Source organism: Mobula birostris, chromosome 7, assembly GCF_030028105.1.
Source record: "Mobula birostris isolate sMobBir1 chromosome 7, sMobBir1.hap1, whole genome shotgun sequence".
NCBI lineage: Eukaryota > Metazoa > Chordata > Chondrichthyes > Myliobatiformes > Myliobatidae > Mobula > Mobula birostris.
The window spans coordinates 46510729-46527829 of NC_092376.1; the positions used below are offsets into that span (position 1 = coordinate 46510729).

Consider the following 17101-nt stretch of genomic DNA (forward strand, 5'->3'; position numbering starts at 1 on the left):
AATTGCTAAGGAGAGCTTCTTGGGAAGCTGAGAGGTCTGAAAGTAGATAAGTTACCTGGACCAGATGGACTACACCCCAGGGTTCTGAAAGAGGTAGATTTAGAGGCATTGGTAATGATCTTTAATTAATCACTAGATTCTGGAATGGTTCCAGAGGACTAGAAAATTGTGAGTGTTACTCCATCCTTTAAGAAGGGAAGGAGGCAGAAGAAAGGAAATTATAAGCCAGTTAGTCTGATTTCAGTGGTTGGCCTTATTCAGGTTTCTGGGTATTTGGAGGTGTATGATAAAGTAGGCCAAAGTCAGCATGGTTTCCTTAAGGGGTAATCTTGCCTGATTAATCTGTTGAAATTCTTTGAGGGAAAACAAACAGGCAGGATAGACAAAGGAGTGTCAGTGGATGTTATGTACTTGGGTTTTCAGAAGATCTTTGACAAGGTGCCACACATGATGCTGCTTAGCATGATAAGAGCCCATGGTATAACAGGAAAGATACTAGCATGGATAGAAGACTAGCTGACTGGCAGAAGGCAAAGAGTGGGAATAAAGAAGGCCTTTTCTGGTTGTCTGCCAGTGACTAGTGGTGTTTTGCAGGTATCAGTGTTGGAACCGTTTCTTTTTATGTTATATGTCAATGTTGTATGACAAATTGAAGGCTTTGTGGCCAATTTCGCAGATGATACAAAGATGGTGGAGGAGCAGGTAGTGTTGAAGGAGCAGGGAGTCTGCAGGACTTGGACAGGTTGGGAGAATGAGCAAAGTAGTGGAAGATGAAATATAGTGCAGGGAAGTGTTTGGTTATGCACTTTGGTAGAAGGAATAAATGTGTAGATTATTTTCTATACAGGGAGAAAATACAAAATTAGAGGCATAAAGGGACTTGGGAGTCCTCGAACAGGATTTCCCAAAGGTTAATTTTTAGGTTGAATCAGTGGTGAGGAAAGCAAATGCAATGTTAGCATTCATTTCAGGAAGACTAGATGTGATACAGAGACTTAATAAGGCATTGGTCAGACCACACTTGGAGTGTTCTGAGCAGTTTTGAACACATATCTAAGAAGAGTTGTGCTGGCATTGGAGAGGATCTGGAGGAAGTTTTACAAGAATAATTCTGGGAACGAATGGGTTAATGTATGAGGAGTGTTTTATGGCTCTGGGCCTGTGCTCATTGGAATTTAGATAAATGAAGGGGATCTAACTAAAAATTATCGAATTTTGAAAGGCTTAGATAGTGGATGTGGAGAGGATGTTTCCTATAGTGTATGAGTCTAGAACCAGAGGACACAGCCTCAGAATAGAGGGACATCCAAGATGAGGAGGAACTTCTTCAGCCAGAGGCTGATGAATCTGTACAGTTCATTGCCATGGACAGCTGTGGAGGCCAAGTCATTGAGTATATTTAAAGCAGAGGTTGATAGATTTTTGATCACTCAGGGCACCAAAGTTCATGGGGCGAAACAGGAGAATGGGGTTGAGAGGGATAATAAATTAGACATGATGACTCAATAGGCAACATCACCTAATTCTGCTCCTTCGACTTTTGGTATCATCAAACTTTTGGTTTAAGATGGCACTGGTGAAGCCCAGTGACTACTTATCAGTGACAAACAAAACAAAGAAAACAGCTAAGAACTTTATTAATAATGACCACTGCAAACAATGGAGAGGCGAGCAGAGGCAAGGCAGAGTAGATGCATCCCTGAGAGCGAGAAAAGACCTGAGGTTTGATTGATCGAAGCGCCGAGCCGAATTGGAAAGGTCAGGTACGGTCTGAACCGTGGAAGCCAAGTCCAGTTGCCAGAGTGGTCAAAGGAAGAGGAAAGAACTGATGTTTGAATGAGTTAAGCACTGGACCACAGGGTCAGGGTGTCAGGGCCGGAGGCGAGAGACAGGTGGGTTCTGCTCGCTGCTCCGTGCTGAACTGAGGCTTCAACCTTTCCCAGCTGCAGTGTGCCAGGCTTTCTCATTTCCATGAAACTTCAGTTCTCAGTGCTATTTGCTTCTTTTCCTCTCTGCACATTGGGTGTTTGATGGTCTTTTTTCAATGGGTTCCTTTGAGTTTCTTTGCTTTGTAGCTGCCTGTCAGGAGACAAAACTCAAGATTGTATAATGTATACATACTTTGAACTTTGAAACAGTATATTACCCCTTTGCGATCTAAAAGTGGATATCCATCTTGTTCACAAACACCATCCAGTGAGTCTTTTCAAAGAAAAGCTGGACTTAGGAGTAGTTGGTAAAACAAGGTCACGTTATTATTTTTGCAACATGTGAACACTGCAACAATGTATGATTTCTTTTACTTTGTTCTATTGGTAATGTTTATCTTTATACAATGGTACAAAATAACATGCTGTGATCCTCCTTTTCACTGGGACTTCTTCCAGCCTTAACTCAACTTCCAGTCCTAGCCTCTTAACATCCCCAAACTTCATTGCTGTTTTACTTTATTCCAGCTCTCTAAAACTCGCCCTAATCAGGGTTTTTCATTATTTGATTAATATCTCCTAATGTGGCACAATGGTGATTTTATATTCAATAACTCTCTTGTGGCATTCCTTTGAATGTTTCATTGCATTAAAAGCATGGTGTCATTTACATTAATGTTATTCCTTGGGACCACTGCTCCTTAAAATTCCCTCCCGATAGCTGTATGCTTGTTTTTTTTCAAAGGTCCACTGGTCAATTACCTAATGTGTTGATAATTTAGAATTAACATATACAAGCTTTCAACAATTGTACTGCAATAGAAGAAAAATCCATAAAATGGTTCCTTTGCAGATTTTAGTGTGCTTTACAATGTCCTGACACTGATAGCTTCTTGGAATGTTGCAGTTTCATATTACATAAACTGTCTTTTTTTATTTCATGGAATCTTAAAATGTCTCAGATGGCGATATTCCTTTTTTTTCTATTTATCCTTCACTTTTGAATTCTCATGGTAGCTGTACAATAAATGTTACAAGTTAAATATAACCCCCTCCCCACTTTGACCCCCACTTGTGCTAGTGTGATGCACTGTGCCTCTACTTGTGGTAGTGAATGGTGTTAAGTCTGGAAAAACCTGTCTACGACACAGAAGTTATTCTTTTTATTAACGCTAGAGATCATTTCACTCTTTGGGATGCTGTATTAAAACTGCAGCACCTTATTTGTTTCAGCTCTATAAATATAAGACTGCCAGTGATTCAGAGTATGGAACCATGTCCTGTCAATAAGAATATAAAGAATAGATTAATATTTTGGCAGCAATAATTTTTGTACAGTTCTAGAATTGCTTATTGAGTTTATATTTAGTTTTAACCCTTTGGAATCTAAGGGCCTAAAGTGGGAATTGTTCAAAGACATTTCAAAAGGAAGTTAAAAACAAAATCTACAAATTCTACAAAGGTATTATTATGGCATTAGCTCAATAGCAAGTCAATCACTGTCTCTCTATAAATGTACCTATTATGCATCTGTATGAAAGTTAATAAATACCAGCAATGAAAAATTTTAATTTTATATCAGTAACCAATTATAATCACAAAGTTTTTAGAATGCCTATTAAATTTAGTTCTGGGAATTTTATAGTGTAATTTCTTTCTACACTAGTCCAGGTGTAATCATAAAGAAAATAAATAACATAAATGCAGAATTCTATCTGGATTACTATTTGTTTAAACCTATAGGTAGTTGTTTTCCTACAAAAGAATTGCTAGTAGTGATAGTATTATTAAATACAGTTACTTCAGTGATGCAGTCCAACATAAGTGCCTGCCTGATGACATAAATCTTTGTGTGACTTTCTAATATTCTTAAGGTTTATGTGAGCAATGCAATTGGCATCTGTGTGACATTACGTTAACAAAATGTACAAATGGTATTTAATTTGTGTTTCAGTTTTCCATGTCATGAGTCTAGATTCCTCCCCATCATATGCACATTCATTTCTTCATAAAAGAGTGATAAAGCTCCAATCAAGGCCTGAACCCACTTTACCATCAATTCCTTTCTCTAGTTGTAAATGAGCAACTTTCTGTCCATCTTTTGGCCAAAATCTTTCTTTGCTCTGCCTTTCCCTTTCAGAAATAGTAAAACTCAACAGTTTCACTGGAGATTATACTGTGAATGCCGTGTAATATATTATGCCACTTCAATGTTAAATGATACTTCTATTGGAAATAGCTCAATTATTGTGTTGGCTTCTGTTGTGCTAGGATTTGGCCCCTAAACATTGAAGTTTCTTTTCGGTTATGTTGCCTACTATTACTAAGTAACCATCCACTGGCTCTCTGCTGATGTTAAGGTCAAATGATTTTAATTCTTCTTCAGTTCTGAACCAGCCAGCAGCTTTAGTCAGCCTAACATTCAAGGAGCACGAAGCAATTAGCATTTAGCATTTTTCAAGGAGCAACTGAAGAAACAGAGATGAGGGAGGGAAAGAAAATATATATTGATGCATAAGAATGAATGAATAAATAAGTAAACAAATCGATAAATAAGAGGAAGCTCATGTGGGACATAAATTCTGGCTGAGCCAACTAGTTTGAGTGACCCGAATCTGTGGTAAGTCGTATAAGATACTACAGTATATAATCATGTCCTTTTTTTTTTGTAGCCGTTCCTCTAACATCGTCTACCTGGCACCAAATAATCCAAAGTTTTACTCGGCTTCCTTTGAGCTTCTTACAAGCTACAATGTCAGCAAACCATTTTATAGATAAACTACTACTGAATTTAGAGGTTGTTAAGTCCATATCGCAGGAGAGCTTTGCTGCTCATGACAACTTTATTTACATGGTTCTTTAGGGAAATGATGAACTATTGACAAGCCGTATAAGAAGGTAATAGGGCATTCATTTAAGACCCGACAAAAGTTGATTTTGAGGATTATTGAAGGAAAGAGAAAGGTTAAAGGACAGGGAGTGTGATAGAGCTTAATGAATTGGCAGCTGAACATATGAATAATTAGCATCACGATAACAAGATGGTCAGATATTTCAGAAGGATGTTGCAGATTTTACAATTAGTCAATACTTCCTCTATCTGTGCTAAACATTTCCTAATTCAATTTAAAGTTGTTCATAGAGCACATATGTCCAAAGATAAATTAGCTCGCTTTTATTCTCATATTAATCCTTTTTGTGATAGATGTCCGGGGCAGATAGCCTCCTTAACTCATATGTTTTGGTCTTGTCCTACTCTGGAAACTTTTTGGAGAGACATTTTTAATATTATCTCCAAGGTATTGAATATAGATATCTCTCCTCACCCTATTACTGCTATCTTTGGACTACCTAAAATTTCCAGTAATCTTTCTCCTTCAGCCCACAGAATGATTGCATTTCTTACTTTAATGGCGAAAAGATGTATCTTACAACATTGGAAAGAGCTTAATGCTCCAACTACCTTTTTTTGGTTTTCTCAGACGATATTATGCTTGAATTTGGAGAAAATTAGAAGCAATCTTTATGATTCCTCACTTAAATTTGAACAGACCTGGAGATCTTTTATTCAATATTTTCATTTAATGTAATTTTTTTTTCTCCTCTTTTTTTGCTCCATATTTATATACCCTTCTTGTTTTTTTTACTGTTTTTAATGGAGGTTGGGATTGAGGACGTGATTTTAAGTTTTTTAACTCTGCTTGGTTTCAAGTTAGCCCATTGCTTTGCTTTGCTTTTAGTTAGTTGCACGGTGGTTTTTTTGGGTTTTTTTTTCTTTTCTTTATTGATATATATATATAAAAATTAGTATACTATTATGTTACCTTAGTATGTTATGTTTAAATTACATTGTATCATTTTTTTTTGTATTAATATCTCCTGTAATTTTATTATATTCTAACAGTGTATTAGTGCCTTTATGGCTTACCTTTTTGTATACTTATTCAATAAAAAGATTTAAAAAGAAAAGGAAGAAAGAAGGATGTAGATAAGGAGGGTGAGACTATGAATGGATTTGAAAAATAGAATGGAAATTTTGAAATCAGGAAGATATTATTTAAGTAGAGCTGGGAGATATCTGAAAACTGATGTTGTGTTGGTCATTACAAGCAGGGATGATTGGTGACTGGGACTTATTGCAACTTGGAGCACAGGGCAGAGTTTTAAATGACCACATGTTTACAGAGGGTAAGATGAGTAGGTCAAAATAGTCAAATCTTGATGTAACAAAAGCATGAATGGGTAATAGGTGAGTAACATCCAGAGTACACTGAGTACAAAAAAAAAGATGATGGGCTGTGTGGTAGAGGTAAAATTGGCAATTTTAGTGATAATGTGGGAATGTTGTTTAAAGCTCATCTTTTGGTTGGGTATAAGGCCAAATCTTGCTCAGTTTGAGACCAATGAGAGAGATGGAGATGATAGTTGGAGAATGGACTCTGTGGCATGGACCATGAACTAATGCTTCATTCTTCCCCATATTCATTTGGAGCTTATTACTGGATATTAGATAGGCAGATTGACAAATTAGATTCTAGGGAATCATGATATCATAAAGTAGGTTTTGATGATATCAGTGAACATGTGAAAACTGACACTGTGTTTTTGGATAATGTTGTTAAGGGAAGTATTAACAATATCAGCTGATGAGGACTAGGAAGGAGAGTTGGGAATAGGATGGAAGGAACAGGAGATAGATCTTGGGGGTAAAGTGTTCAGCATGAAGAGAGTAAGGATAGGATGCCAGAAAAAGAGGTTAGAAACTGGAAATAAATGGGACTGGGAAGAAAGGAGACAGGGCCGGTTTTCAGACTAGAAAGTGTGACAAGGTGATAAAATTGACAAATTTGCTAAGGTGCTGGCAAAAGTTTTCTTTTAATTTAACCAACAGGAAGGATCACAAGATGAACAGGACCAGCAATAATATCAGTCCTCTTGGTCTTAAGAGGGGAATGTTAATAAAATTCTTGGCTTTGTAACCACCAATCTTCAATAATGTTGACAGAGTTTCCATAGAGATTATATCTAGTGAATTGCAGAACTGGTCAGCATAAGTCTTTTCAAATACTCCCTAAGAGGGAGGTCTAGGGATGCCAATATTTTAGTCCCACTGTTCCACTGCCATTCCCAAGAGTCTTGTTCCATGTACTCTCCATATTAACTGCCACCTTGTAAGCCACTTGAGCCAGACACACAGACACATTATATTAGCACACTCTCACAGTCCATCTCAGATGTGTTTTTTCCATGTCCAATAAACTTGATAAAGTATACAAGCAGATTCCTGTGCTAATTATCAGAATCACTTCTGTAAAAGTTGTCATTTTTTTCCAGATAAGTACATTTCAATACTCACAGGTAAAAAATGTAATATGCTACACTCCCTTATTCTGGGTGTCTTTTAAATCCTAACTATAATTATTATTGCGTCAGTATTTAAAATATATCAAGATTGGTCTTTTTAAGTTCAGAAATTTACATTTCAGCAGTGCTTCACACTGGTAAGAACTATTCATTATGAAGTTCCCCTCAATCTGTATCTGAGACGTAACCTTTTTAACACATAAGACTATTCCCCACCACATGCCCTTAGGCACAGACTGTTAGCAAACAGGTGTGAACTCAGAAGGAAACAACAGGAATTCTGCAGATGCTGGAAATTCAAGCAACACACATAAAAGTTGCTGGTGAACGCAGCAGGCCAGGCAGCATCTCTAGGAAGAGGTGCAGTCGACGCTTCAGGCCGAGACCCTTCGTCAGGACTAATTGAAGGAAGAATGAGTAAGGGATTTGAAAGTTGGAGGGGGAGGGGGAGATCCAAAATGATAGGAGAAGACAGGAGGGGGAGGGATGGAGCCAAGAGCTGGACAGGTGATAGGCAAAAGGGATACGAGAGGATCATGGGACAGGAGGTCCGGGAAGAAAGACAAGGGGGGGGGGGAACCCAGAGGATGGGCAAGGGGTATATTCAGAGGAACAGAGGGAGAAAAAGGAGAGTGAGAGAAAGAATGTGTGTATAAAAATAAGTAACAGATGGAGTACGAGGGGGAGGTGGGGCGTCAGCGGATGTTAGAGAAGTCGATGTTCATGCCAGCAGGTTGGAGGCTACCCAGACGGAATATAAGGTGTTGTTCCTCCAACCTGAGTGTGGCTTCATCTTTACAGTAGAGGAGGCCGTGGATAGACATGTCAAAATGGGAATGGGATGTGGAATTAAAATGTGTGGCCACTGGGAGATCCTGCTTTCTCTGGCGGACAGAGCGTAGATGTTCAGCAAAGTGGTCTCCCAGTCTGCGTCGGGTCTCACCAATATATAAAAGGCCACATCGGGAGCACCGGACGCAGTATATCACCGCAGTCGACTCACAGGTGAAGTGTTGCCTCACCTGGAAGGACTGTTTGGGGCCCTGAATGGTGGTAAGGGAGGAAGTGTAAGGGCATGTGTAGCACTTGTTCCGCTTACACGGATAAGTGCCAGGAGGGAGATCAGTGGGGAGGGATGGGGGGGACGAATGGACAAGGGAGTTGCGTAGGGACCTCCCCCCCCTCTCTGCATTCCGCAGGGATCGCTCCCTACGCAACTCCTGTCCCATGATCCTCTCGATTCCCTTTTCCTTATCACCTGTCCAGCTCTTGGCTCCATCCCTCCCCCTCCTGTCTTCTCCTATCATTTTGGATCTCCCCCTCCCCCTCCAACTTTCAAATCCCTTACTCACTCTTCCTTCAGTTAGTCCTGACGAAGGGTCTCGGCCTGAAACATCGACTGCACCTCTTCCTAGAGATGCTGCCTGGCCTGCTGCGTTCACCAGCAACTTTTATGTGTGTTGCTTGAACTCAGAAGCAAGTGGATTTGGGACGTGCAGTGGTAAACCAAGGAGGAACAATATCCTCACAGCCATTATTTAAGACAGCATAATGAGCTAAACAAGCTTATATTTCTCACTGAACTAAGTATTGTTTTGTGTATGATGATTTTGAGTTTGTATTACTTTATACTTTTTTTTACTTCTAGTGGTTTTAAATAAGTGGGTGGTGGTATAATGTGTCATGTTCTGCTTCCTTAATATAAAAGTAGTTTTTATTCTCTAAATGAATTAAGCACAATGAATAGTATGAAAAACAGGGTGTTGGAAAAATAATCAAGGGGTAAACAAAAGAGTGGGGTAAAGCACAGGGTACGAGGGAAAGCACTGATCTACTGTTTAGGCAGACATAACCAAGTATGGACTCCTCAGTGAAAAAGAAGTACATGACTTTCTCACATTTGATTTTGGATCAGATACTAAACAATATGGGAGGTAATTTTCAGTAGAGAAAAGCTCGGTTTTATCCTTGCATTCTGACGTGATCCTGAAATCCTGACCAGTTTTGACTGACAAGTATTTAAACTGAAAATGCTGTTTTGTGGTTCTGACAGACCTGGCCATATATGATTAAACTAGCTTCCTGTCATATCCTTTTAGAGCTGGTGGGATATGAGAAAATAATAGATTTAGTTGGGATGAAGGCTTCAGAAGTGGAAATAACAATATGGTTTGGCAGATGATAGCCACAGAGATGTCATGCAAAATCTAAAGTTAAAAGCCAGGCTGCTGTTACAGAATGCAACAGAGCAAGTGAAGGAAGTTTGTGCAGAGGAACACTTTGCATCATGTGATCACAACATCATTAGTTTCAAAATAAATATGTTAAAAAAAATAGGTTTGGTTTGCAGTTTGAGATTCTAAAGTAGAGAAAGGCCAATTTTGAGAGTATCAGAAAGGATCTGGCAAGTGTAGATTGGGTTGGGCTGTTTTCTGGCAAAGATGTACTTGGTAGGTGGGTGGCCTTCAAAAGTGAAATTTTGAGAGTACAAAGCTTGTACATACCTGTCAGAATAAAAAGTAAAGATAACAGGTTTAGGGAACCTTGGTTTTCAAGAGAGATGGAGGCCCTGGTTGGGTATAAAAAGAAGGTGCATATCAAGTATAGGCAGGTAAGAACAAATGAGGTGCTTATGGAGTATAAGGAATACAAGAGAATACTTAAAGAAATCAGGAGGGCTAAAATAAGGCATGAGGTTGTCCTTGCAGACAAGGTGAAGGAGAGTCCTAAACAATTCTACAGATATGTTAAGAACAAAAGGATTGCAAGGGACAAAATTTGTCCTCTGGAAAATCAGAATGCCAATCTATGAGTGGAGCCAAAAGAGATGGGGTAGATCTTAAATTAATTTTTTGCATCTGTAATTTACTCAAGAGATTGGCACAGAGTCTATAGAAGTGAGGCAAAGCGTTATCAATTTCGTGGATCCTATACAGATTACAGAAGGGGGGCGGGGGTTGCTGTTTTGAGACAAATTCGGGTGCATAAATCCTCAGGGTCTGACAAGGTGTTCCATCAGACCCTGCGGGAGACAAGTTCAGAAACTGCTGGCGTCTGAGCAGAGATATTTATGTCATCCTTAGCAACAGGTGAGATACCAGAGGATTGGAGGATAGCCAGTGTTGTTCCAGTGCTGTTTAAGAAAGGGCTCTAAAAATAAACCAGGAAATTATAGCAACACATACAAAATGCTGGGGGAACTCAGCAGGCCAGGTAGCCTCTGAGGAAAAGAGTAATAATAAGCTACCGAGCTTGATATCAGTAGTGGGAAAATTATTGGAAGGTATTCTAAAAGACCGGATATAGGAGTATTTGGATGGACATGGATTGAATAAGGTTAGTCAGCATAGCTCCATGCATGGTAGATTGTGTCTAACCGATCTCATAGTGTTTATCGAGGAAGTTACAAGGAAAGTTAATGAAGGCAAGGCAGTGGATGTTGTCTACGTGGACTATAGCAAGGCATTTGACAAGGTCCCACGTGAGAGGTTGGTCAAGAAAGTTCAGTTGCTCAGCATTCAGGATGAGGTAGTAAATTGGATTAGACATTGTCTTTGTGGGAGAAGCCAGAGAGGGATAATGAATGGTTACCTCTCTGACTGGAGGCCTGTGACTAGTAGAGTGCTGCAGGGATCAGTGTTATTGTTGTTGGTCATCTATATTAACACTCTGGATTAACTAACTGAATCAGCAAAAATGCAGATGACACCAAAATTGGGGTGTGTAGTGGACAGAGAGGAGGATTCATGGCTTGCAGCAGGGTCTGGACCAGCTGGAAAAATGGGCTGAAAATGGCAGATGGAATTTAATGCAGAAAAGTGTGATATGTTGCACTTCAGTCAGACCAACCAGGATAGGTCTTACATAATGAATGGGCAGTAAGGAGTGCGGTAGAACAAAAGGATCGAGGAATATAGGCCCATAATTCAATGAAAGTTGTGTTACAGGTGGATAACATAGTAAAGAAAGCTTTTAGCACATTGGCCTTGCCTTCATAAATCAAAGTATTGAGTACAAGAGATAGGATGTTATGTTGAAGTTTTATAAGGCATTGGTGCGGCCCATTTTGGAGTATTACGTGCAGTTTTGGTCACCTACCGACAGAAAAGATGTAAGTAAGGTTGAAAGAGTGCAGAGAAAATTTTTCAAGAATGTTGCTGGACCTGGAGGATCTGAGATATAAGGAAAGATTGAATAGGTTAAGATTTTATTTCTTGGAATGTAGAAGTTTGAGAGGTGATGTTATAGAGGTATACAAAATTGAGGTGTATAGATAGGGTAAATACAAGCAGGCTTTTTCCACTGAGATTGAGTGGGACTACAACTAGAGGTCATGGGTTAAGTGTGAAAGGAGAAAAGTTTAAGGGGAACATGATGGGAAACTTCTTCACTCAGAGAGTCATAAGAGCGTGGAACGAGCTGCTGGTGCAAGTGGTGCATACAAGCTCGATTTCAACATTTAAGAGAAGTTTGGATAGGTACATAGATAGTAGGCAGTTTAAATAGTTTGGCATGGACTGGATGGGCCAAAAAGCCTGTTTCTGCACTGTACTTCTCTATGACTCTGTGACTTGTAATTTTGTTAGTGTATGCAGAAGTGAATCAGGAGTTCACTCTTGGAAAAATAGGGAAAGTGGTTTTAGGATTGTGTGATTGGAGGGTAATACAAAGAAATGAACAGAGATGGCTGATCTGTGATTGAGGTGATGGGGTTTGCAAAGCCACATGACATAGAAAGGTTAAAGTAGGAGAATTAGGTTAATATGGAAAGAAAGATTAAGAGAGGCTGAAATGCCATTGAACTGAAAGGACAATATGCATGATGAAGTGAGGTGGAATTGTTGAGAGGTCACGTGTTGCAGGAGCCTCATGAAGCCACTCTGCATTGTCCTCATAACTCCCACAGCCATCAACAAACTTGTATTTCTTTCTTTTGGTCCCCTCATCCAAGTCATTCATGTGCTTTATGATCTGTTGGAAGTACAACATCAATCTGTCTGAAAATTATCCATTTATTCTTTCTCTCTGTTTTTCTGTCCATACTCTAAAGTGCTCTGATTTGATTAAATCGAAGGCCTTCCATAAAGTTTAAATGCAACGTACACTGGTCCCTCCTTATCTATTCTGCCTGGTTACAACCTCATAAAAGTAGTAGATTTGTCAAGCATGATTTCCATTAATATTTAGTTACTCTGCCTAACTATTATTTTCTCAAATGTCCTCTTCCCCCTTCCTCAAAATACATCCTAGAATTTTCCCAAACACTGATGTCAGGTTAACTGGTTTGTTATAATCTGCTTTCTTTCTCCCTCCTGAAGTAGCACAGTTACCTCTTCTGCGGTCTAGTTTGTGGGAACCACTGCCCACGCTGAGAAACTTTGCACATTTATTCCTAAGGATATCTTTGGTTTCCTTTTCAGCTAACCACCCATGTCAGTATATAGTTCTGTCAATTTATAGTTTGTCCTTATTTATACGTTTATCTAAGTGTGGTTTTGCTTTATTTTATCCCCAGGTAGGATGAATAAAAAGAAATTAACAAAGCAGGTAAGTTTTTCATACAGATAATTGCATTTAGGTTTAATTTAATGTTCATTGAATTGACTAACCACCAATTTCAATCCCCAGCAAATTCTGCAGCCGCAAATTAATGTGCAGGGGGTTTTATCAAGTAATTCAATGTAGTTGATAAATTGATTGAAATTTGAAATGGATGATTTGCTCAACTTTTTAAAAAATTATGTCAGGAATAATGTAACCATTGTGTTTGATTCAATGGTTCATGCATTCTTCTACCAAGACCACCAACATCAGTGAGAAAATAATGACAGGAATGTTAAAGGAAACATATTATTTTTAAATCCCTTGTTCGACACAATATATTTTGAGATTCATCAGAAAGGTAGAATATTTAACTAGTGTTCACATTTATGGAGCCACTTGGAAATGATAGAAAGGGTGCACAGGAGATTTACAAGGTTGTTGCCTGGATCGGGGAGCATGCCTGATGAAAACAGGTTGAGTGAACTCAGCCTTTTCTCCTCGGAGTGACGGAGGATGAGAGGTGACCTGATAGAGGTATATAAGATGATGAGAGGCATTGATCGTGTGGATAGTCAGAGGCTTTTTCCCAGGGCTGAAATAGCTGCCACAAGAGGGCACAGGTTTAAGGTGCTGGGGAGTAGGTACAGAGGAGATGTCAGTGGTAAATTTTTTACGCAGGGAGTGGTGAGTGCGTGGAATGGGCTGCTGGCAACAGAGGTGGAGGCGGATACAATAGGGTCTTTTAAGAGACTTTTGGATAGGTACATGGAGCTTAGAAAAATAGAGGGTTATGGTTAAGCCTAGTAATTTCTAAGGTAGGGACATGTTCGGCACAACTTTGTGGGCCGAAGAGCAATCAACCTGCTAACTAACATTAATCAAAGGGATTCAGACTTGATTCTTTCCCTCCCAGCTGATTGGATGGAGAAATATCCACACTTGTTGACAGGTGGTCATAATTTTTTTTATTGTGCTTTTATGCATTGATGTTAGTCAAAATAGATTGAGCATATAAACTTAACTGATATTTGGCAGATCCTTAGAGTAGTATAGCCCACCAGTCACGAATCCAACTTCACATTGCAACTCTTAATTACATGAATATGTTGCAGTCATAAAATTAATAGTCTTTACTGAAGGTTGGGTAGATCAGTGAAATTTGCATCGTTTGAGGTTCACCAAAGCACTACCCAATAGCTGCAATGAAAGCAATAAAAAAGCTAGGAAAAAAACTCAGCAGGTTAGAAGCATTTGCAGAAAGAGAAACAGTTTCAGGTCAGAGAACCTACATTAGAACTGATCTCCACTGGGGGTGAACTGATTTAGTTCAGGTTACCAGTAGCCACACTGTTTTTGATTTTCACACAACAGTTGCTATTTGTAGCTGTTACCAGTTGCAATTGAGAACTGAAGGAAGACAGGCTGCTGTGCTGCAGCAGAAAATGCAGATTGATACCTTGATCTTGGGAGTGAGACTCACAAGTTATCATTGTTCATTTAAAAGTAATAAACAGTTTGTTTTCTGTAACTTCAATTTCAGAGAATGAAATTATTTCCCCATTCTTTCAAAACCATTAAAATAAAACAAAAGTAAGAAAAACTGATGGAAAACAAAACACAATACTATAGGGAGACTTTTATCTCCATATCTACTGGGAAATGAAATTGGGAGTTCAGTAAGTATATTCAAGACACCTTTCTTGAAGAGTACCATCATCAAACCAAGTGAGGAATTATATGAAGGACAGTTAATTAGTAATCTTATTAAGAGGATCCACCAGAGAGAATGATTGCAATATGTTCAAGAAAGTGACGGATCAGTCAGAATTAAGTGTCAATAGGTTTCAATAGGTACATTTGATGTCAGAGAAATGTATACAATATACATTCTTTTTCTTTGAAAACATCCATGAAGATAGAGGAGTGATCCAAAGAATGAATGACAGTTAAATATTAGAACCCCAAAGACCCCCCCCAACTCTCCCTCCCATGCATAAGCAGCAGCAAAGCAACAACCCCCCCCCACTGAGCACTCAAGCATGCAGCAAAGCATCAGTAAAGACACAGACTTGCAGTACCTCAAAGACTACTCGTTCACCCAGTATTCGACATACCACAGGCTCTCTCTGTCCCTAATAAGGGAAAAGAGATGTCCCCATTTCACAGTGAGAGGGGAGACATAACAAAGCAACTGGCTGATTTATGGTGTTAAAAGTCTGTTGCATTGCATTTTCCAAGCTCTGTGCCCAAAGAACTCGGGTATCTGGGCACACAGCCAGCAGCCAACTCGCTGTTTACGATCTTCCATCTCCCACGACACCCAGGCAGCAGCACCGACCTTCAGCCCGCCCGCCTCTAGAGTCACAAAAATCCGCACCCTGAAGGCGCACTAGTCTTCCAGACCGCATCGGCATATTGAAAGGTGGCTGGTCGTGAGGCCCCAAGAGTGGGTCCCATTTCTGCAAAGAACCGAAGTCAGCATGTAACGCCAGGTCAGGGTCTTCAAAAGAACCTTGAGAAGGAAAAAGGGAGATATCAAGGATAGAAATACAGCTGTTTCTGAAGGTGCAAGCAAAGGAGTCGCTGTTAGGTGCCTTCATCCTCCTAAGCTCCTTGATCTTAACTAAACTCATCTAAATATTAGGAGTGTGGTGGCAAAATTAAATCAGGCAATTTGATTTAAAAATTTGCCCGTGGGAAAAGAATGGCTAGCTTTTTAAGAAATACTGTCCCTGTGAGGAAAATGATCCATCCATAGCTAATTGGGATGTCATGAGAGGTGTTAGATTAAATGAAATATAAACTTGGCAAGTCCAGTTTGGTGTGGCTCATTATGTTTATCCATTTTTTGGTAATTTATTCCTCAAGCAGTTATTAAAGACATAATTCGTAGCAGTTGAAGACCTTTAGTAAATTTATGATTTTTTAATGCTATTCATTCTGATTATTTTCCTTGTAGGATATTGATGTACTGATGACGAGAGCTACAAAGCTGAAACAAACCCATCGTCTTTTCAGGGACCTTGGTGATGAAGGTAATGTTTAAATATTGTTGAAATATCCTATTTTTGACTCTGCACTCAAAATTCTGTATGCAAGCAAAAACATATCAAATGAGACATTGTTGATTCATATGAACAAACATTCAAAATTGACTGGCTACATTTATTTCTCAAAACATTTTTATTGTTTATTAAAATTTTAATTCAGCCAAAGTTCCATTTGGTGTTGGGTATTTCTGTGGATACTGGATTAATTTAACATTTACATTGACTAAGCAAAAAATAACCTAAGCAAGATTGCGCATTGTGGAACTGCAGCAGTATCTTAAGCTTTCTTTCCCAAAGGACAGGCCTGCTGGTTGAGATTTACTGCACTCCTGCAGTCTTCTCTGTCAGCAATGTTGACCTGATTTCTTATAAAAAACATTTACCCTTCAATACATACGTTTTGATTTTTGTGACTACAATGGAAAGCGGCCACTTTACTATCTCTTGTAAACATTTTTGTTTTGTTTTAGCATTTTTATCAGGGCTTATCATTCTAGTTTACAGTCTTCCTGCCAGCTGAGCTTAAAGCTGCTTTTTATTTCCTATCATCTGCCTCCTTGGTTCTCCTGTAGACTTGCAGAACTGCATTCCATCAACTGAGCTTCTTCATCTGAGGGAAGACCTCTGCTAGAAGGACTGTAAAGGATCAGGTGATGGCTCACCACCACATAATCAAGGGCAATTAATAATAAGCCACATAAACTGGCCCTGCCAGCACTTACCAACTTATTAAAGCAACAACACAAAACCACTTGTGCTAAACCCTGGAAGCAGTAAATATGCGTAAAATTAAGCCAGCAACCATTGGACCAAATCAAAACTCTGCTCCATTCTAATATAAATTGTATTAGACAATTAAGAATTAGCAGGAAGCAGTTGGAATTTTCATTCCAAAATACCAACTGGATTGAACAGTTTCATTGTGATATCTTCACCAGTAGTCTTCATTTAATTTGATTTTGTTTCACATGGTAACATGGTTAGAAGAAGCTGTAAGGGAGCTAGGGCTTTACTCTTTGGAGAGAAGGAGGATGAGAGGAGACATGATAGAGGTGTACAGGATAATAAGAGGAATAGATAGAGTGGATAGCCAGCGCCTCTTCCCCAGGGCACCACTGCTCAATACAAGAGGACATGGCTTTTTAAGGTAAGGGGTGGGAAGTTCAAGGGGGATATTAGAGGAAGGTTTTTTTACTCAGAGAGTGGATGGTGCGT

At 39.2% G+C, this 17101-nt stretch overlaps 1 protein-coding gene across 1 annotated transcript in view; it reads left to right on the plus strand.

Annotated features, from left to right (window-relative positions):
• Nucleotides 1–17101, plus strand: part of micu2 (mitochondrial calcium uptake 2) — a 422357-nt gene that overhangs the window by 242954 nt on the left and 162302 nt on the right. Inside the window, exons 4-5 of the mRNA XM_072263053.1 lie at nucleotides 12808–12839; nucleotides 15796–15871. Coding sequence (XP_072119154.1) covers nucleotides 12808–12839; nucleotides 15796–15871 — 108 coding nt within the window. The remainder of the gene's footprint in view (nucleotides 1–12807; nucleotides 12840–15795; nucleotides 15872–17101) is intronic.